This window comes from Diabrotica virgifera, chromosome 1 (genome assembly GCF_917563875.1).
Source record: "Diabrotica virgifera virgifera chromosome 1, PGI_DIABVI_V3a".
In the NCBI taxonomy this organism is placed as follows: Eukaryota; Metazoa; Arthropoda; class Insecta; order Coleoptera; family Chrysomelidae; genus Diabrotica; species Diabrotica virgifera.
The window spans coordinates 105,100,035-105,122,132 of NC_065443.1; the positions used below are offsets into that span (position 1 = coordinate 105,100,035).

The following is a 22,098-nucleotide window of genomic DNA, read 5'->3' on the forward strand; positions in this document are numbered from 1 at the left end:
AGCTTTCAGGCACAGAAATATTTTACAGCTGGATTTGTTTTTAAAGTTGGAAGTCACGAGCAATAACTTCATAAGTACCTACAAGAATATTGAGGAAATCCAGCTCCTCGATACTACTGGGCAAACTAGAAGATTGAAGAGGACAAAGCCTTTTGAACTAGTTTGAGTGATAGGTGATAGTGAAAAGCAGAGCATAGTGCTTGTGAGCGTTAGTGTGTATGCTAGAATAGTGCACTATCTTGTTAGATTAGATAAGAGACGCTATGGGGTAAGCTCTTTATTTTAAGGAACAGTAGTAATTTAGGTTAAATTAGAATTGCTCATTGGTCAGTTATGACCAGATTGTAATTATTGTAATGTACAATTCAATACAATGAATCATCATCGTAGTGATGATTATGGAAAACAATATATGACAAGATTTTGTGCAATAAAAGTGTTTAGATTTATCAAGGATGTATTATTTGGTATGGCCACATATACTTCTGGTATATCGTCGGTAATGTGACAATACCTCCTATCTGCTTTTTCATAAATTTTGTAGGAGACGAAAAACCATTTTTAGGGTCATCTCCTGTTTTCACATGTAAATTTTGACGACATGTTTTGTAGTAACTAGATAGTTGAATTTCTTACAAAACATGTAAAAAAATATCATATGAAAATAGGAGGTGACTGTAAAAAAAGGTTTCAGTCTCTCTTACAAAACTTAGGAAAAAACAAATCGAAGGTATTATGTCACATCAGCGACTATATCCAGGGTATGTATAAAAAATATAGATACTGCGAATGTCCAAAGAACATTCGTAGACATTCATGGAATGTTCCAACAAGACATTCAAGGAATGTTTAAAATGCTGACAGAGGACTTTCCTGGGACATTTAGGGGACATATCTTGTGCTTTTGAGGACATTCCAGAAATTTTTTCAATATCCTGTGTGTACATTCTAGGAACATACATGGAATGTTTGGTGTTATTAGGGTTATAGGAAATACTGAGAAATGGGATTCTCGATATGATTACCGGTACTCAAATACAAAAGTGACAAAAGTAATCAAAGTAACGAATACTTATGATTACTTTATACAAAAGTAACGATTTGTAACGAATACTCGAAAGTAACTATAATCAACATCACTAATCATGGAGTATTTTTTTAGGTCATACGGAAAAGATCACGAAAACGGTCCAAGCTTAAAATTAGCAATGGTTTTACAAGTACGGGGCTTCTCTTCGAATACTGCGATTAGCGATCATTTTGGGGATCGCCTTATTTCACGAAGCAGTGATTTTTCATACCCATCGCACTCACCAGACTTAACTCCATCTGATGTATATATATATATATATATATATATATATATGGGGAATGCTGAAGGAGGCAGATCGATCCACCGTCTGGCATTCCGTAATTGCGAAGTAGAATTAGAATTTTTTTGCGTGCCAGAGGGCATATTTTTTAACATCTGTTTATCGGGAATTTTGTCGTGAATAACGTTTGCAAGGCTGCTATATCATGAATATGAAATGGGTCATTCCATGTTAAATCACTCAGGCAAAAAATTTTGGATCTCCGATTTGTCTGAAAATTCGTATATAGCTTCTGCGGGACGTAAAAATAAGATATTAAAGGTCAAAAAATCTTTTTTTTTCTCAAAATGTTATTTTATGCGATTTTACAGTGATTTGGTGTTTATTTAAACAAATTTGCATTTTTTGACGTAAAGTATCAATGAAAAACATAATATTTTAATAGAAAGGACTCAAAAATGTCATTATATGGCATTATAACAAGTTATTTTGAATCAAAACAAGTTTTTGATCAAATTTCCTAGTGTAAAAAACGATAAAATACCGTTTTTTACATTTTCCTCCATTCCCAAAATACACCATTATTGATTTGGCTGAAAATTTGCCCACAGATAGCCAAAAGATAGGACTTGTGGTTAGAAGGATTTGAATTATATTACAATACCAAAAAAGTTACATGTAGTAATAGACCAGTAAGGATCTGTTTTTAGGTGGACGTGAGAGGTGGCATTCAGATTTTTGCGGATAAAGTTAGGTGATAACTTCGTTAATAATAAAATTTATTTATGCTCCTTCTCAAATATGCCCGGAACATTAATAAAAAATTGAAATATTAAAAAATTTCGAATAACATCGATTTTTTTCTAATTTTTTTGTTTATAACTTTAAAACGATTCATTTTGGAACAAAGTCGTATAGGAATAAAACAAAGATAATTAAATTTTCTATCAGATGCGATTGGTTAAAAATGTCTTAATTTATCACCCTTGCTGCAAAATAGCAATAAATATAAAATAAGGGGGCAAAACAAGCCTGTACATATTCAATGATTTTCCATCACTTAGGTTACACTTGGAATCTTCCTAATTCGCTTAGAAAACTTTTGTAATGTGATAAAACCGTACACCAAATTTCATTAAAATTGGCTTACTAGATTTTGAATAATAATTTTGCAATCTAAACTTTTTTAAAAAAATTAAAATGTTTTAAAATCTTGCACAACAAAAACTAGAAGATACAAAGATTTGTCAATTTTTTTACATATAAAAAAGCACTCCACCTATCGAATGCACTTTACAGAATTGAAATCGGATTATTTAGGCAGCCTCAGCAATGTTTTAAAGTTATAAACAATTTTTTGGTTTATAAACAAATTAGTGCTGTGGCCAGGAGGGGGTGCTACGGGCTCCTTTATTTAGATGGACTTACCCAAGATTTTTATGTACTTTTTGACCCGTAGAACACGATTTTTTTGGGTAACAGTTGATCCGGATGTCGATAAGATTGTTATAAACAAAGAACTTGAGGAATTAAGTAACATTGATTTTTCGCAAAATAAAACATTTTTTTGTATTTCTCGGGTAATTCTAAGCAAAAAATGTTTTTACAAGTTTTTTCGTAGGATGCATAGTTTTCGAGATAAACGCAGTGAAACTTTCAAAAAATCGAAAAATTGCAATTTTTGAACGCGAACAACTTTTGATTAAAAATAAAATAGCAATTCTGCTGACAGCATTTGAAAGTTTAAGTCAAATTATACCGGTTTTAATCATTTGAATTGCTAAAAATTAGTTTTTTTTATTATTAAACAAAGCTATTTGTTTATAAGCCAAAAAATTGTTTATAAGTTTAAAACATTGCTGAGGCCCCTTAAATAATCCGATTTTAATTCTGTAAAGTGTATTAGATAGGTAGAGCACCTCTTTATATGTAAAAAAATTAGCCAACTTCTAAATAATCTACTTTTTGTTCAGAAAGATTTTAAAAAATTTGAATTTTTTTAAAAACATTTAGATTGCAAATTTATTATGCAAAATCTATTAGGTCGATTTTAATGAAATTTGGTACACGGTTTAAGTATGTTACAAAGAATTTCCTAAGCGAATTTCTAAGGTTCTAAGTGCCACCAAAGTGGTTAAAAATATTGAATAATAACAGGCGTATTTTGCCCCCTTATTTTGTATTTATTGCTATATTGCAGAAAAGGTAATACGTTCAGACATTTTTGACCAATCGTAAATCATATATAATTCAATTATATTTATTTTATTTCTGTACGACTTTGTTCCAAAACGAATCGTTTTAAAGTTATAAGCAAAGAAAGCAGAAAAAAATCGACGTTTTTCGAAATTTTTAAATATTTTAATTTTTTTATTAATATTCCGGGCATAGTTGAGAAGGAGCATAAGTCAATTATTATTACTGAAGGTGTCACCTAACTTTATCTGCAAAAATCCGAATGCCACCTCTCACATCCAAAAATAGACGTTTTTTCACATATCCTTACTGGTCTATAATATCAGACTCAAAAGTATATATATATATATATATATATATATATATATATATATATATATTAGTCCAGTCGGGATAGCATTTGACCTTGAATGCCGAGCTAGCCAAAATTTTATTTTTCTGATCTTTAGGGGAGTCAATAGTAGCCTAAATTTAAAATCACGAATGAATTCCTCCGTTACGTTAGCCGCTATCTTGATTTTAAAGGAGAACCTGTTTTGCTCAATATCTCCGCCATTTTTAACTTTTCGTCAAAAATGGTAGGAACTGAAATTGTTCAAAATGAATCGTATTTACCATTATTACAATTTCTTTTTAACAATTTTTGTCGTGAGGTCGATATTTTCGTGTTAATTTTACTTACAGTAGACGCCTATATTTGACTATAATATTGCATGTAACTTTTTCGGTATTGTAATATAATTCAAATCCTTTTCACCACTTAAAGTTCTGTGTTTTGTCTATTTGTTTGCAAATTTTCAGCCAAATCGATTATGATGTATTTTGGGAATGGAGAATAATGTAAAAAACGGTATTTTAACGTTTTCTACACCATAAAATTTGATCAAAAGCTTGTTTTGAATCAAAGTAACTTCTTATAATGACATTTTTGAGTCCTTTTTATTAAAATATTATATTTTTCATTGATACTTTACGACAGAAAATGCAAATTTTTTTAAATAAACACCAAATCACTGTAAAATCGCATAAAATAACATTTTGAGAAAAAAAGAAGAAGATTTTTTGACCTTAAATATCTTATTTTTACGTCCCGAAGCTATATACCAATTTTCAGACAAATCGGAGGTCCAACATTTTTTTTTTTGCTACAAAATTAAGTGATTTGAAATGGAATGATCCAACTATATAAATATTCATAAACATTTCAATATTCATTTCAGTACCGTTTATTTTTTCGCATACGTAAATAACAAAAATTTACGTTGTAAATATTGTTGTAAACTAACGTTGTAAATTAACGTTGTAAACCCCGATAAGTCGGCCCCCGATAACCCGGAAGTCCGGCTAACCCGGACCGATTTTTATCAGACAAACATTACAACAATAAAAATGTATGTCCTTTATGCTGGATTTTCCAATTTCTTTTCAACATCTTAAAATATTTTCTTTTATCTTTCCTTATAAACATATTGTTCGAATACTATAATATCTTATATTTTTCAGGCTAATTTTATTTATCATAATAAACTTTCTTCGTAAAAATTTGTCGTTTTAGCGAATTCCTATGTAGTTCATTCGTTTCAATTTTCAATGTCAAACACATTATACAATGAGAGATAATGCGTATTTGTGTAATTTGATACATAATATACCTTAGTAAAAATAACTGGCATGGCAGACAACGCTCATTCTCGTGTTATCGAAACCAATAGGCATCTGTAGTATCCCTTATTTACTTGAAACTGTCTAGCATGGTTTAGAAAAGACTATTAAAAAATTATTTTTCAAACAATGGTTTTAGTCTTCACTCTTATTAAATAACATAAGTTCGTTCTCGTTGCGAGACGGTATTGTGTGTGTGTAGTAGCTTTACCAGGTGTCCCGATTTGCGCGGGACGTCCCGATTTTCAGGGGTCTGGGGACGCGTACCGATTTGTACCTGATCGGGACACTAAATGTCCCGATTTTCACCCAAGAAAACCAATTTCAGGAGGACTTGCAGTGACTATGTTATAAAAACAAGGCACTCTTAAAAGCGGCAAAATCGAATGAAAAAATTTAATATCATTTTTAATAAAAAATAAATAATTTACTTAACACATTCGCGGACACGCTGTCATTTTATACACGTATTCTTATGGAGTAAATGACTTCATATGCAGTCATGACCGCGAATGTGTTAATCTACGTTTTTTTTGTAATTTCGTCTGATTATTATTATTATGTAGGATTTATAATACAGATTATATAAACACCTTGTAGTCCAGAAAATGAACGGGAAATACGGCGATTTACAAGGATCATTTACATGTAATTTTCAGGATCAACTCCGAAATGCATGAAAATTTGGACGACTTGTGCCGTTGGTTCCTTTTACTCGGGGGGTGACAGTCACCCCTAGTTGACGGTGAAAAACCGCGCGTTTAAAATAAGTCCGGAGATGGATAAATTGACTAATTCTAAGCAATTTTAGTTGTATATAATTTTAACTTAGTTTACACTTTTTGAGTTAGGTAAGGTAAAAGTAAGGTTAAAAATGGAATTTTTATTTTACTTTTTGAGTTATTTACGATTGAAGATCTTTATTTTTCGACAAAAACATCACGTTTTTAGGCGATTTTCACAAATAACTCAAACAGTAAGTATTTGATAAAAAAAATATTGTTAGCAAAAATGTAGCATAACATAAAAAAAATGAAAAAAATTGTGAACTCGTAAAGTCTATAGACCCAGCAAAAGCAAAGTTGTAGCTCATGAAAAATACGTTCTTATTCATTAAATTCCAAATCAAATATTTTAACGTGAAATAACCAAGGAATGAAGCACTTTTCGGGAAAAACCAATTAAAACTTTTTTAATAAAGCTCTATTTTTATGTTTTAAAAAAGTTACTATAGTCTTTTCGCTAAACTCAGACGCAACTTTCTAGATATTTTAGTCGGTAATTTTGCCAATTTTAGTAAAATTGGCAAAAAATAATTACTAAATAGTTAATAATCACTAAATAGTTAGTAATTTTGCCAATTTTTGCAAAATTGGCAAAAAACAAAAAAATTATCGACTAAAATATCTAGCCAGTTGCGTTTGAGTTTAGCGAACCGACTATAGCATCAAAACTAAGCGAGTTCTGCTCAAAATTAAGTTGACTTCTTTTTTTGGTAAAAAAATCGTGAAAATCTGCCCATACTTAGCACTCCAAATGAACTTAATCGTTACCGCTTTACACACAATTTATTTTACTTTTGTATTTTTTACATGCTTGAAAGGGCCTGAACGAGTCACTAATCACGAGTGTATGCAAAATAAGAACAGCCATATTTTAACCAATTATTGTCTTACAGAAAAACAAAATGAATCTATCATATTTAGAAAAGCAAAACCTACCTACTTTTTACTTCTTGAGATTTTTAGTATCCCTATTACTTTTTAAGTTATTTTGAAAAAGGGTATTTTCCAATATTTTCGGAATTTTTTTTACTATAAAACAATTTTTTTTAAAGCACTCCCAACCGGTAGACAGATCGTATAAACAATACACATATAAAGTAAATGGTAAAGCGGTAACGATTAATTTTATTTACGGTGCTAAATAGGGGGAGATTTTCACGATTTTTTTTATCAAAAAAAGGGGTCAACTTTATTTTGGCGTAACTCGCTTAGTTTTAATGCTAGAGACTTTTATATAAAACAAAATTAAAGATTTTTTTAAACACTTTAAAAAATTTTAAATAGGTTTTGCCCGAAAATTGCTTAATTTTTTGGTTATTTCAAGTTGAAAAATTCAATTTGGAATTTGACGAATAAGAACGTAATTTTGATGAGCTACAACTTTGGTTTTACTGGTTTTATAGACTTTCTGAACATACAATTTTTTTTTCATTTTTGCTAAGAATATTTTTTGATAAAATTACTCGAAAAGTATTGACATACTTTAAAAATTATATAAAACAAAAGTTTTTTAGAGTCAGTCAGTTGATCCATTTTGGCACTTACTTTAAACGCGCGTTTTTTTTACCCCTGAGAAGGGGTAACTGTAACTGTTAAGCCCCAAGTAAAAGCAACCAACGCAACGGTACAAGTTCAACTTTGAAGTAGACAGTAAGTAGAACCTAAAACCACATTTCCATGCAATTCGGAGCTGACTCTGAAAAACACACTCCTAAACGGTCATTTACTGTGCTATTGTTATTTATTTGTCCCGATCTACAACCCTAAATCCCGATTTCTTTTTGCTTATGTACCGACTAAAAACAAATCGGACCTGGCAACACTAGTGTGTAGTAAAGTCTGTAGTAAATTGTTCGTTCCGCGTAAATATATTCAGATTTTGTTGTGTTTGCGTGATTTTTTGTCTACGTAATGGCAATAAAACTTAAAATGTTGTTTTTGTTTCAAAATGATAACAAAAGACAGTTTGGACAATCGGTGCAAAGCTAAGAAAGCTAAAAATGAGACTCTCGACGACGCTTTGTATGTGTGGAACGCGAACGTGGTTTACAAGTGTCTGTGTGCCAATTATAACGGAGTTTATCTGTAAGCATACCATATTTTAATAATTTTTACCATTTTCTCCGGCTAACCCGAATTTTCGATAACCCGGATCGGCCGCGGTCCCGATTAATCCGAGTTAACGGGGTTCCACTGTATATACTACTTGAAGTAGTGGTTTCCTGATAACCGTTACTATGATTTATTAGTTTTACATAGTTTAGAGAATTTTTGTAAAAAAATCTATTTTATTCAGATTCAAATCATTATGGAATTGCTGGAATATACGCCCTGCAAGCAATTAAAAGAGGATTGATTGGATTCAGTGCTACGAACACGTCCCCTCTAATGGTTCCCACTAGGGCAACTAAGGTATGAAAATGAACAATAAATCAATTTTATAGCCCAGTCGTTAAAGATTTGAACCCTAAAAATCATACAAACCAGCCAAATGCTGAGAATGTCAATTTTGGAACCCTAAAAAGATGCAAAAAAGTTTTTTACTCCTACCCCCACCCCGGTTTTCCCTCTCAAAACCCCTCCTCGTAGAGGGAGAAAATAAAAAACATTGATTTACTAAGAATCTGTACGCCGTAAAAGAGGTTTCAAACAAGAAATGTAGCTAATGTCTGGTTGCACCAACAAATTAATCTTAAGCTTAACTCGGCTCAGATTATAGATAGTGCCGCTTTAAGCTTCACTTACGTTGCACCATAATTTTCGATTCTTATCTAAGCAATCCACGTGCCAATCCATTTAGTCCAGGGTAATAAGGTCTTTTCCATGACACTTGAACAGCCAGGGTACTGAAGCGTTTTTTCGACAGGTAATACCTATAAGAGGTATACCTATAATTGTAACTATTTCCTGCGTAGGATCTGGCGGCCATCTTTATTTAAAAACAATTATGTGTCAAAAAATGGCATTTTTCACTTTTTTTCAAATCAATGGAAAACAGGGAAACTTATTGTTTTTAAGTACAAATATCTTCGAGATTATGGAAAAATCTTTAAAATGACGTATTACAAAGTTTGATATACAGTCGAACCCGCTTATTGGAATAGCCTTCGTGCCAAGCAAAAGTATTCCTATAACAGGGATATTTTAATAACCGATCATATGTGCATAGTAAAAACGTTTTGGGACCTCAAATTTTTATTCCTTTAGCCGGGATATTCCTTTAACCGGTATTCTAATAAGCGGGTTCGACTGTACTCATTTATTGTTAACATACTTGCGAAAAAAGTCGGAATTGCAAAAAAAAATTATTTTCGCAATAACTGTTGTCAAAATTAGTGTACAGCTTTGAAATTTTTGTCAAATAATGTTTCTTTGGTGCTCAATATGTGATAACAATTTCAAAGCGATTCGTTTAATTGTTTAAATTTTATTCAAATTGTTTATCCCAGAGAGCATTTTTTTGCAATAACATAAGTCATAAAAAAATGACGTTAGAACCATTACACAGGTGTCAAATGAAAGAACAGGAGCTATATTTTCCACTTGGTTTAAAAAAAGTGAATAAAAAATGCATTTATTAGTAATAAATATGCAAAAGTATTGTAAATCTTTCCTTATAATTTTTTATTTTGTTATATAAGAAATTATACATATTTATTACAATTTTTTATCAATAATGATATAGATAATATTACTTGGTAGTTGTGCACTTAAAACAGGATAAAAAAGTTAATTTTTTGGAAAAAGTTATTCAAAAAGTGTATAAAGAAAAATGGACGATACTTTTGCATAATTATTTATTACTAATAAATGCTTTTTTTATTCACTTTTTTAAACCATATTGCGGTGCACGTGTATCTACCAGGTGAATCGAAAAGTTCAAATTTAGGGGGTAAAATAAACTTTTTCCTGTAAGGTTTAAATTTAAGTATGTGTTTGAGTAAGTCATTTAGAAGAAATGTGTACAATGACAGGCGATTCTGAAGAGCATAAGACCTTGCCAGGCGAGGGGAAAGATTAGGGGTTTTTCCTAAAATTATTCTTTTTGCATCGAACAAATTTTTTTCAGGTTTTTTGAATCATTTCAAACAGAAAACGTCTTTAGTGATTTTTCTTTTAAGTTAATAGTTTTTGTTATATGAGCGATTGAAAATTTTGAAAATTGAGAAATCGGCCATTTTTAACCATAAATCGGACATCTATCTAAAAATTTCAATATTTCCAAGGTACGTAGATATTCTATTAACATTTATTGATGAAATCTCGAAGAGTTTTTTGCAATAAAATATCGAAAACCCCTTTGTTTTTTTAATTGCTAATCAAGCGTGTGCGACACTTTAGTATAAGTGAGGACGTTTGAGTTTGCATAAATTCATTATCTCGAGAATGGGCAAATTTCAAGAGAAATCCTCAGACAGATCAATTTTTATTTTCGACTTTTTGGCATATATATAATACTAGTGACGTCATCCATCTGGGCGTGATGACGTAATCGATGATTTTTTTAAATAAGAGTAGGGGTTGTGTGATAGCTCATTTGAAAGGTTATTTAATTCTCTATTCAGTAATATAAACATTAACATAATTATTTATACAGGGTGTACACAAAAAAATTTTCTTCTATTTGTCAAATTTGATCCAAGTTAATTTAATAAAAAAAAATTTATGTACACCCTGTATAGATAATTATGTTAATGTTTATATTAGTGAATAGAAAATTCAAAAACCTTTCAAATGAGCTATCACACAACCTCTACTCTCATTTAAAAAAATCATCGATTACGTCATCACGCTCAGATGGATGACGTCACTAGTATTATATATCTGCCAAAAAGTCCTAATTTGTAAATAAAAATCGACCTGTCTGAGGATTTCTCTTGAATTTTCCCATTCTTGAGATAATGAATTTATGCAAACTCAAACGTCCTCACTTATACCATTGTTTATTTACACAAGTCTAGTTATACAATGCTTATACTACAGTGTCGCACCTGCTTGATTAGCAATTAAAAAAACAAAGTGGTTTTCGATATTTTATTGCAAAAAACTCTTCGGGATTTCATCAATCAGTATTTAAAGAATATCTACGTATCTTGGCAACATTGAAATTTGTAGATAAATGTCCGATTTAGGGTTAAAAATGGCCGATTTCGCAATTTTCAAAATTTTCAATCGCTTATATAACAAAAACTATTAACTTAAGAGAAAAATCACTAAAGACGTTTTCTGTTTGGAATAATTCAAAAAACCTAAAAAAAATTTGTTCGATGCAAAAAGAATAATTTTAGGAAAAACCCCTAATCTTTCCCCTCGCCTGGCAAGGTCTTATGCTCTTCAGAATCGCCTGTCATTGTACACATTTCTTCTGAATGACTTACTCAAACACATACTTAAATTTAAACCTTACAGGAGAAAGTTTATTTTACCCCCTAAATTCGCACTTTTCGATTCACCTGGTAGATACACGTGCACCACTGAGGCCTGCCGGGTCATGGTTTTTAGCCTTGGTGTGCTATTAATTATCACTAGAAAAATTTCTAGCCTTACAGGACGACCGTTAGTCGGAGGGTTCACTAGCTCTTAGACTATAATTGTGGCAAGCTGAAAATTGATCTAAAAGCCCGTTCACATAATGGCGCTTAACACGCTTTTTGATAAAGCGCGATTACAACTACATACATTTTACTTGAGACCGTTCACATGCTAACGTGCATTTTACGTCATTAAAATGCGCGGTGGCATGTGAACGGCCTAAAATAAAATTTATGTAGTTGTAATCGGGCGTTATCAAAATGCGAGCTAAGCACCTCTCATGTGAACGTGAACGGGCTCTAAGATTCAATGGTGCAACGCATATGTTTCGGAAGCTGAGCTTAAAGCACATCTTAATCTTAAAATATGTTGGTGCAACCAGGCATAGAATAATTTTGAACAAAAATGTTCATCAGCACTTTTTGTCTAGAATGAACCGTTCTCTTAAAAACAACGCTTTAAGCGACCGGCGCAATATAGGTAAAGAGAGCAGCTTTCGTGTGTAATTTTTGTATTTTTCGCAAATGAAGTTAGTTTCTATGAAACTGAACTAAATAAACGTTCCATTACTTCAATTTTCTGGCCACTACGGAATTTTCACTAATAGAGCCTAATCTTTAAAATCTATAACATGAAATTTCGATTTTTGACAAAATAAATATGAGGCATTTGTAATATGTGCAAAAAATGGTGAATTTAAACTTTCACATTGCAAACGATCTAAAATATTTAAAATATCTTCTTTTCGATTGCACAAGTCTGTGTTTCGAAACCACACAATTTCAGCTACAACTTCTATCAAATGCCGTCTTCGTGGAAGCATATTCCGTGACGTGAGATCATTTTTATTGTGAAAGTTTAAATTCAGCGTTTTTTTTTAGACAAATTGATGTGCCTCATATTTATTGCCAAAATTTAAAATCGATATTTCATGATATAGGTTTTAAAGATTAGACTCCAGCAATGGATATACCATCGTGACCGGTTATTGGAAGTGATTTTTATGGATATCATAATGAAAAAAAAACGCGCCAAATAATCTGCACTCTTCACCTTTGAAAGACATTTTGATTTTTGTAAATGGAACACTCTTATCAAAAGATATCGAATTTTAACCGTCACTTCGAGTTGATAGTTGATACATTTTTTTTAATTGGTTTTGAACGCCTACTGACATTAAAAATGACTGTCGTTTCAAGCGTTGTTTATGAGAGAACGGTTATTTCTACACAAAAAGTGGTATAAGCATTTGTTCAAAATTATTTTAGTTACACTTTTTGTTGGATTTTTGATTTGATTTTTTCTACGGCGCTTCGTACAGTTTCTTGCTAAATCGCCATTTTTCGCTTTTCCCCTACGAGGGAAGTACGAGGGATTTAAGGGGAAGCCCGGGGTAAGATTGACATTCTCATCAAAATTAAACTTGTTCGTATGATTTTTAGAGGTTCAATGGCATTTTGTCTCTGACGGCTGCACAGTATATTGGTTTATACAACAATATATAGGTTTATACAACAATTCGTATAAGCAAAAAAACCTTGGACGGCTGTTTCTTAAATTAACATACGACAATTATTAACGTATCAAAATATTCTTTTAGTCAGCTTTGGGAACAAATCCAATATCATTGGGAGTGCCTGCCAACGATGGAGATAATTTTGTTCTGGATATGGCGACGACTGCTGTTGCTCTAGGAAAGGTAAGATGAGGCTAACTTGCTTCTAAACAAACGCTGTAGTACGTACATACATAGTTCCTTCCAGAGATATACAGGTTGTAACGTGATAAGTTTCGATTAAAAGTAATGTAACTTCAATTGAGTACATACTCGTGAAAACTCGTAATAATATGATAAACAAACCATTAGGCTCAGTTTTCATTATATTTGATTATATTTTATCCCCCTTCCCCAAGATCTCCAGATCTTACACTACGTGTTTTTTTTCTATGGGGTTTTCCTAACTACAGAAATGATGTGTAACGTTCAAGAAAATTGTCGTCCTGGGTTCAATTGCTACTAAGAGGGAAATACAATTTGCCAAATTTAAGCCAAAAACAAATTTTAATTTTCTGTTTTCTGTCAGAAGTAAAATGTATTTTGTATTACTCAAATTACATAATTCAAAAATTAAATATTTGTGGCCATTCGGTGTAAATAATTATGTTAATATAAAATAATTCGCTGTAAAACGAAATTAAGAGGCATTTTATAGTTCAGTCTGTTCAGAGAGGAGCATAAACACCCTTAGGTGAGATCTTCGGAGGGTGTATATATGGTGACCATATTATGTATGTATATAGCTAACTAGATCAACACCCTCTAAAGATCTCTAATGAGAGTGAAACGTATGTAAGGGCGTTTACAGTCCAACCTAAACAAACTGCAATATAACATGCCTCTTAATTTCGTTTTACACCGAATTATTTTTTATTAAAAAAAAAAAACGATAAAATCCTTTATATTAGTTTTTATTAGTTAGTTAGCATTATTTTAGCATATTTTTTATTAGTTTTACTCCTAACTGACTATCGGAACCAAATTTTCGTTGGAATTTGGCTATGATGAATAGACAGGTAGTAAGATGCAACTTTTAGACCTCCCCTTTGTCTTTTTTTAATTCATCATTCGTTTGGTTTGCAAATAATAGGAACTACGAATAGGCGCAACTAGAAACTTGGTCCCATTAGAGATTTTATTTCTCCGGAAATAAAACTTCAAAATTTTAATTATCTTAATGTTTATATTACTAAATAGAGCAAACAATACCCTTTCAAATTAGCTAGCACATGACCCCTATTCTCATTACAAAAATCATCGGTTACGTCATCACGCTCAGATGGATAACGTCACTAGTATGATATTGCCAGAAAATTTCGAATAAATGAATTTACTCCATAATTTTGCCTCTCATTATTATTAGGCCTGGATCCCGCGTACCAAAAAAAGTTGATTAATAGTAAGCTTAAAATTTGTTAATAGCTTAACGGTGTCTAGTCGGACAAATTTTGATGCACGGGAACACTGGAACATGTGAAGTTTTAATTGTGGAACAGTTTAAAAATTTGGAACGTCATATTACGAAAATGTCCCATGTATTTTGTCATTTTGTCGGACACAAAATCGAATTGATTTGTTAATTAAAATGCCCAGTTGGTGATAAACACCAGTCTGATTTTTGCATGAGAGTATATCGAAAGAGTAACAAATCAGTTTTGTCAACAACAAAAAAGTCCTGTCCGACAAAATACAGGTGACATTTTCGTAGTCGGACGTTCCAAATTTTTAACCTGTTCCACAATTAAAACTTTCATTGTTCCAATGTTCCCATACATCAAAGTTCGTCCGACTAGACACCGGTAAGCTGTTAATAAATTTTCAGCTTGCTATTAATCAACTTTTTTTTTGGTACGGGGGATCCAGGTCTATATATAATTCTGTTTGTTTTAACGATTTTAAATGTTGTATCTTTTATTTGTATTCATATTTTAGATTGAAATTCAACGAAGAAAAGGAGAGCAAATACCACAAGGATGGGCTTTAAACAAAGAAGGCAAAGTTGAGACTGATGCTAGTGTCGCCTATAAGGCTACGAGGTTGCTTCCTCTCGGAGGAGAAGAATTAAATTCTGGATATAAAGGATACGGGTTGGGAATGTTCGTTGAGATATTATGTGGAATTTTAGCAGGTATGCATTTGTTTTGGTATACTATCAGATATGTTTATTTATTAGATCTGCTGCCCGCTATTAAATGTTAAAATGGTTCTACAAATTAATAGGCTATTGATTATGTATATTTATTTTAGAAAGAAACTGCAACGTTAACGGGGTTTTTTTGTTTCATATAGTCAATAGACTTTAAATATGAAAAACCCGAGGAGTGCTACCATTTAAATGGGTGTGTTTTTGAGAAAATGGTAAATTAGTCCCTAGGCACAGGGCGAATTAGGGTGAGTTCTATGCACTAAATTTACTATCGAAATATCACATTTTAAAGTGAAAAATATTTTTTTTTTACAAAAATATATCCAAAAGATAAGCAAGAAAAAAATCCGAAAGATAGCAATTTTGTTTTTTGCCCCATAACTTTTTTCCACGGGGATATAGGTATAGGAATTGCTTCACAGAAAAATCCTACCTCTTTAAAATGACGTTCGGTAAAAGTCGCTATGGTTTACAGTTTCCAAAATATATTTTTTCATAGTTCGCCACTCACAACTATTTTTGGACATTTTCCTTGTTACTTAGCAAACATTGTTCTGTAACTTTTTTCTACGCAGCTTTAGGTATATTCAATATTGCATTTAGTAGGAAGAAAAGGCAATTACCTCTAAAATGGTCTATTGCAGAAGGCTGTATGACTATTTTTAAGTAAGATATGGTGTTTCAAAATTTTATACTTTTATGATTTTTGATATATTTTACGATTATTTTTAATTTCTCATTAAAACTTTTTTATTGTATATTTAGGTATACACATTGTGCGACAAGAAAGAAAGCTTATTTTCTTAACTTAACCCTTCCAAATCCTGAAAGTCTAAACGACTACTTCGTTAATGTGAGTAAAAATATAACATCAACAATTTTGCCGCAACAAGATCCCTTTTCCTATCTTCCTAATTCAAGAAAGGTCTCGAATTCATTGTTTTTACGACCAGTCGGTAACTCTGAACTGATCCAAACAATCAATAGTATCAAAAGCAAATCATCCTGTAGTACTGATGGACTATCTATAAAAATTTTCTCTTATCTCACAGAAAATGTGTTGGAAATCCTCCTCTCACTAATTAATGATTCCTTCGAAAAAGGTAAATTTCCAGAGTGCCTAAAGACAGCCATTATTATTCCTCTTCATAAGGGTGGCGAAAAATCTGATGCCTGCAACTATAGACCTATTGCCTTACTACCGGTGCTCTCCAAAATTATTGAGAGACTCATTAAAACTCGACTTATGTCCTTCATCGTTGATAACAACATTTTATCACAAAATCAGTTCGGCTTTTTAACAAATAAATGTACCACTGATGCCATGTTTTCTGTACTACATGAGGTTTACCAAGCACTAAACAATAATCTGTATACTGCCACTGTTTTCTGCGACTATGCCAAAGCTTTTGATTGTGTAAATCACAACATCTTGGTTACAAAACTAAATTTCTATGGAATTCGTGGTATTTCTTTGAATTGGTTCTAATCCTACTTGAATAATAGGAAACAACTAGTTAGAGCAAATGATACTGACTCTAGTCTCAAAAACATTGTATGTGGAGTACCACAAGGTTCAGTATTGGGTCCTCTACTGTTCCTTATCTTTATAAATGACATCACTAATTTAAAAATCAATGGGAAAATTTTTCTTTTTGCTGATGATACCAGTATCACTTGGAGTAACTCAACTATTGCATCTCTTCATGAAACTATAACTTCGGATCTTATGACGATAAAGACCTGGTCTGACTCTAATTTACTCTCTTTTAACGTAAATAAAACAGTAGCATTATCCTATAAAGGAGCTCTTCAACCTTTGCCTCTTAATAACAGCCAGATCAGTACCGTTGATTCTGTAAAATTTCTTGGTATTTTTTTAGACAGCAACCTCAAATGGTCCCTTCATATCGATTCGTTAAGTAAAAAACTCGCCTCAGCTTGCTATGCAATAAGATCTGTCTCAAGGGAACTAATTTAGCATCTTCTAAAATAACATATTTTTCGTTGTTCGAGTCTCATCTTCGATATGGTCTTCCTTTTTGGGGTTCTAGTACAGCTGCTCAATTTGATGTCATTTTTAGATTGCAAAAAAGGGCAATAAGATATCTGTTTGGCCTCAGAAGATCTACACATTGCAGAAGTTACTTCAGAGATCACGAAATTTTAACACTTCCATCTTTATATATTCTAGAAACGGTTTGTTTAATTCGTAAACACCTTCATGTCTTTCCATCAAGGCCCAATCATCTTTACTCCACCAGAAATTCAAACTTTGATATTTATTTACCGATTCCATCCACTGAGTTAGTAAAGAAATCTATATTATATTCCGCAAAGAAACTGTACAATCATCTTCCGTTACAACTTAAATCTGCAACATCTTTCCCTAAGTTCCGTAAAATGACAAAAGCCTATCTATCCAAAAGACCATATTATTCAATAGAAGAATTGCTCAATGAATAACTAAGAAAATTGGGTTTCATACGCAGTAGCATAAATTTGTCAGTTGTACCTATTTTATTTTATTTGTTGTATGTTCAATTTGCAATTTATATAAATTTTGCAATAAATTGTTTTTGTCTTGTCTTTTATATCTTATATTATACTGTACATTATTGACGATTTATCTAATTTTAGTAAATTGTAGTTGTTATTTGTCATTTATATTATGTTTTTCTTTTGACTGTATGTAAGCTTTGTCCATAAAATTGTAAAAATTTTCGGTGGCAATAAAGCATATTTCTATTCTATTCTAACTTTAAAATGGTGTACTGTAAAAAATTCTAGGACTATTTTTAAATAATATATGATTTTTTTTTCAAAGTGCGACATATACACATGCAATAGGTCTCACTAAGTTGGAACCATAAGGAAATCTTTTTTGTTATTAATTTTTGAAAAAAAAATTATCCTTTGTAAAATGCTCTGCCTATTCTAAAACCTAAGATGCAATCATTATATGTAAAATTTTGTCAATAGTGTACGAGGTATGTTAAAAAATATGAATTTCACTCAAGAGTAAAGTACCTTTATATTTTACAATGTCGAAAAGTTTTAAAAAGAAAATCTATTTGGAATAATAATTCAATTAATTGAAAATTATGTTAGAATATGCAATTATATTCTTCTAATTGGAAAAAATAAAAAAAATTAAAATTGTTCTCAAATTACGGATACCCTTGGATATCCTACGGATATCTTGTTTAAAAATAGTCCTAGAATTTTTTACTATATACCATTTTAAAGTAAAGAAAATATGCTTTTTTTATTTCACAATAAATGTGCAAGAAAAAAAATCATAATGAAAAATTTAAAAAATAATCATAAAAAATATCAAAAATCATTAAAAGTATAAAAACTTGAAAAAGCATAACTTGCTTAAAATAGTCGTATGACTTTATACAATAGACCATTATAAAGGTAATTGACTTCTCTTTCTACTAAATGTCCCATTGCATATACCTAGAAAAAAAGTTACAGAACAATGTTTGCGAAATAATGGGGAAAATGGCCCAAAAATGCTGTAAGTGGCGAACTTTTAAAAATCCTATTTCGGAAACTATAAATCCTAGAGACTTCTACCTAACGTCATTTTAAAGACGAAGGATGGTAGTTATTTTTGGCTAAAGCAATGCCTACACCTCTATCCCTGTGGAAAAAAGGTATGGGGCAAAAAACAAAATTGCTTTTTTCGTGTTTTTTTCTTGCTTTTCTTTTGAGTATATTTTTGTAAAAACAATATTTTTGACTTTAAAATGTGATATTTTGATATTAAATTTAACCTTCAAGAATTTTCCTGTAGACGCGTTTTTGCCAAAAGTGCATAGAACTCACCCTAATTTACCATGTGCATAGGGACTAATTCACCCCTTTCTCAAAAACGCACCCATTTAAATGGTAGCACTCTGCGGTTTTTTAAAACGTAGAGGTCCATTGATAATATGAGACAATAAAATCTCGTTAACGTTGTAGTTCCATTTAGCTCTCTTATTTTGAACATAATCAATATCCTATAAACATATTCCAAAATTTTATATCAAATTTGGCTTCTAGCATGGGCCTATAAGACTCATGGTTTGGTTTACTATTCTTTTCTATTTCTACCTGTTTGCTGCTTTATTTTTCCAATCTGAGATTAAAGTTCTATATTTTTTTCAACACCCTTCTGCCACCGGGTTTTTGGCCTACCTATCTTCTTCTTTCCACCTATTCCTACCTTTAGTGTTCTTGTGGGTAGTCTCGTGTTTGCCATACATCTTCTGTAGTCCTATATTTGGTCTTTTTTTTCACATTACCTTCTATAGCTTTTCTTCAAATAATTTCCTGAGGACTTTTCTTTCCCACACTTAGAGTTAGAGAAGGACTCGTTCAAATTTGTTCATCCTCCATGTTTCACTGGCATATTAGATCTTATCACTGTCTTATAATATATTCTTATCCCTTGTCGATATATTTTTACTTAATAACTTGTATAGAAAAAGATACAATGATTATCAGTCATAATACTCGCTTGCATTATCTTGCTTCATATTTGGTTCCGTGGTAAATGCCATTCCCATGTATTGGAATTTTTCTACTTTTTCAAATTTATATATTTCTCCTTCTGTAATTATTTTCGTTCTGTTTATTCCATATAGTTGGTCTTTCTTCGTTTATTTATATGTCTTTCTTTCTCGCATTCGCTTCTAGTCTTTTTAGTATTTATTTTAATTCTTGTTTACTTCTGACTATCTGCTAGGTATTGGTGTTTTCTTTGATACACAAGTTCTGTTCTGTTGATTCTGGCTTTTTGACGAAAATTTTAAGAAGGATACTGTACAACACTGATATACTTATATATAAAATATTACTTCCGGTCTGTAACTGGAAGCCCCAGGTCAAATCTCTCACCTTATCACCTTTTGGGTTAAAAGCTTTCATTCGACTACTCACTTGTATCTATTATACCTATAGATATATTCTCACATATCTATTCTAATAACGGAGCAGTGGTGTTTACGGGACAGACAGACGGACGGACTATTATGCATGAAACCAGAAGTATATATTTGTTCTCATATTGCTAAGGCACGTCGAATAATATTTCGCTTGTACTAATTCGGCGACTTTAAAACAGTACTTCCGGTTGCAACTCTGTAAACGGAAGTCCGAGTTATTTCTAATCTTTAACAGCATCTTCGAATTATAACCCTACGTTCAACATCTTATTAGACATTCCGTTCTAATAACGGAGGAGTTGTATTGACGGACGGACAGATAGACATGGATAATTCAAGGTTTTCACATGTTAATGTTGTAAAATGAGTGTTCAGAAAACTGATTTGTTACGGAATAGGACAATTTTTTTTGTATAATATATTTTTATTTTCAGGATCATCATATGGACCAAATATACGAAACTGGACTGACTTCGGCAAGGAGGCAAACCTAGGACATGCCTTTATGGCGATAAATCCCAAAGTATTTGCACCTGGAGTAGAAGATAGGATGAGTGACTTAATGAATTCGTTAAGAAACATGGAACCTGTAAGTTACCATTACATACTATAGTTTATTTTGTTTAGGCCAAAGAAACCAATTTGATTTGATACTTCCATAAGCAGAGCATAAACCGATATTTTTTTGTATTTCTACTGCACCAAACCTTTTTCATCTGATTCTATAAATTTTTTTAAAGTTCAAATGTTTTTTTTTTATTTTTCCAAGTGGGTTGGAAATTATTTTTAACAAAATATCTTATCGTATCTAAAGACTGTTTTGAGACATATCTCATCTAAATAATGGTTATTTATGAAACAGTTCGTGAAGTATGCTTTTTGCGAACGTACGCGATATTTAGAGTACGAGCGACAGCGAAGCGAGTGCTATACATCGCGTAAGTTCGCAAAAAGTACTTCACGCACAGTTTCATACAATATTTTATCTACGATAAACAAATAAAAAAACTGTAACTCTTCGTCACTGGAATTCATTTCTATTCTACAATTTTTAGAACTTTGACATTTAAAAATTCTAACTTCGTTCACACCACATATCTGTCAAAACTTTTGTTGTAATTTATTGCTCACCTGTCATCACCATAACAACGCGGATGTTAAGGATATTTGATTATATGAAAGTGTGTTAAAAACTAGTGCGAAAAGGTAAATCCCATTTAAAATACATTGTTACTTCACGCACACTTTAAATCCTTCACGCACTGCTCTCTATAATGACAGTTTTCACAAACTAAAAACATATACATAATATGAGATAGAGTAGATAAAGACTTTTTTTTCTACGAGCGTGCAAAAATGTCTACTTTCGCGCACGCATTTTAGTTTAGAAAGCTGAAAGCTTCACTTTTCCGCACGCGTGTTACTTTTCCGCACGCGTGTTACTTTTCCGCACGCGGATTTTACTTTTCCGCACGTGTGTTAATTTAGATATGTTAATATTGCTTTAAAGTAATTATAATACATGCAATAAACTAATATTTAGATATTATTTACTAATTTATTTCAAATATATCTTATTGTGTTCCTGTTTTAATGAAATTAACGCGACAATTCGATGAAATGAAATTATTTTGACATAATATTCGAAAGTCAAATCGGTAGACAATAACAGTCGTTTTGAATCATCGTCATGGAAACCAAGATCGTCGTCATGCTAACTAATTATATTGAAAGTTTGGTTTTGACAACCTTGTCAAAGAATTAATTTGTGTATGTATTTTCATATTAACTAAATTAATTGATTAATATTTGGTAATTTTTTAAAGACTTTTAGAAAAAATATTGTTCCTAACTCTTGCAGAAAGTCTCTTTTCCGCACTCGACTGCTTGCCGAACTCCCGCTTCGCGTCGTTTGGCAAACTGCAGTCGCGTGCGGAAAAGAATGACTTTCTGCACTTGTTAGGAA

The 22,098-nt window shown here is 31.6% G+C and overlaps 1 protein-coding gene across 3 annotated transcripts in view; it reads left to right on the forward strand.

Annotated features, from left to right (window-relative positions):
* Positions 1 to 22,098, forward strand: part of LOC114325333 (uncharacterized oxidoreductase YjmC) — a 103,535-nt gene that overhangs the window by 74,156 nt on the left and 7,281 nt on the right. For all 3 annotated transcript variants that reach the window (XM_050642779.1, XM_050642774.1, XM_050642768.1), the window contains 4 exons: positions 8,253 to 8,368; positions 13,089 to 13,187; positions 14,979 to 15,174; positions 20,567 to 20,721. In XM_050642779.1, the coding sequence (XP_050498736.1) occupies positions 8,253 to 8,368; positions 13,089 to 13,187; positions 14,979 to 15,174; positions 20,567 to 20,721 (566 nt within the window). The remainder of the gene's footprint in view (positions 1 to 8,252; positions 8,369 to 13,088; positions 13,188 to 14,978; positions 15,175 to 20,566; positions 20,722 to 22,098) is intronic.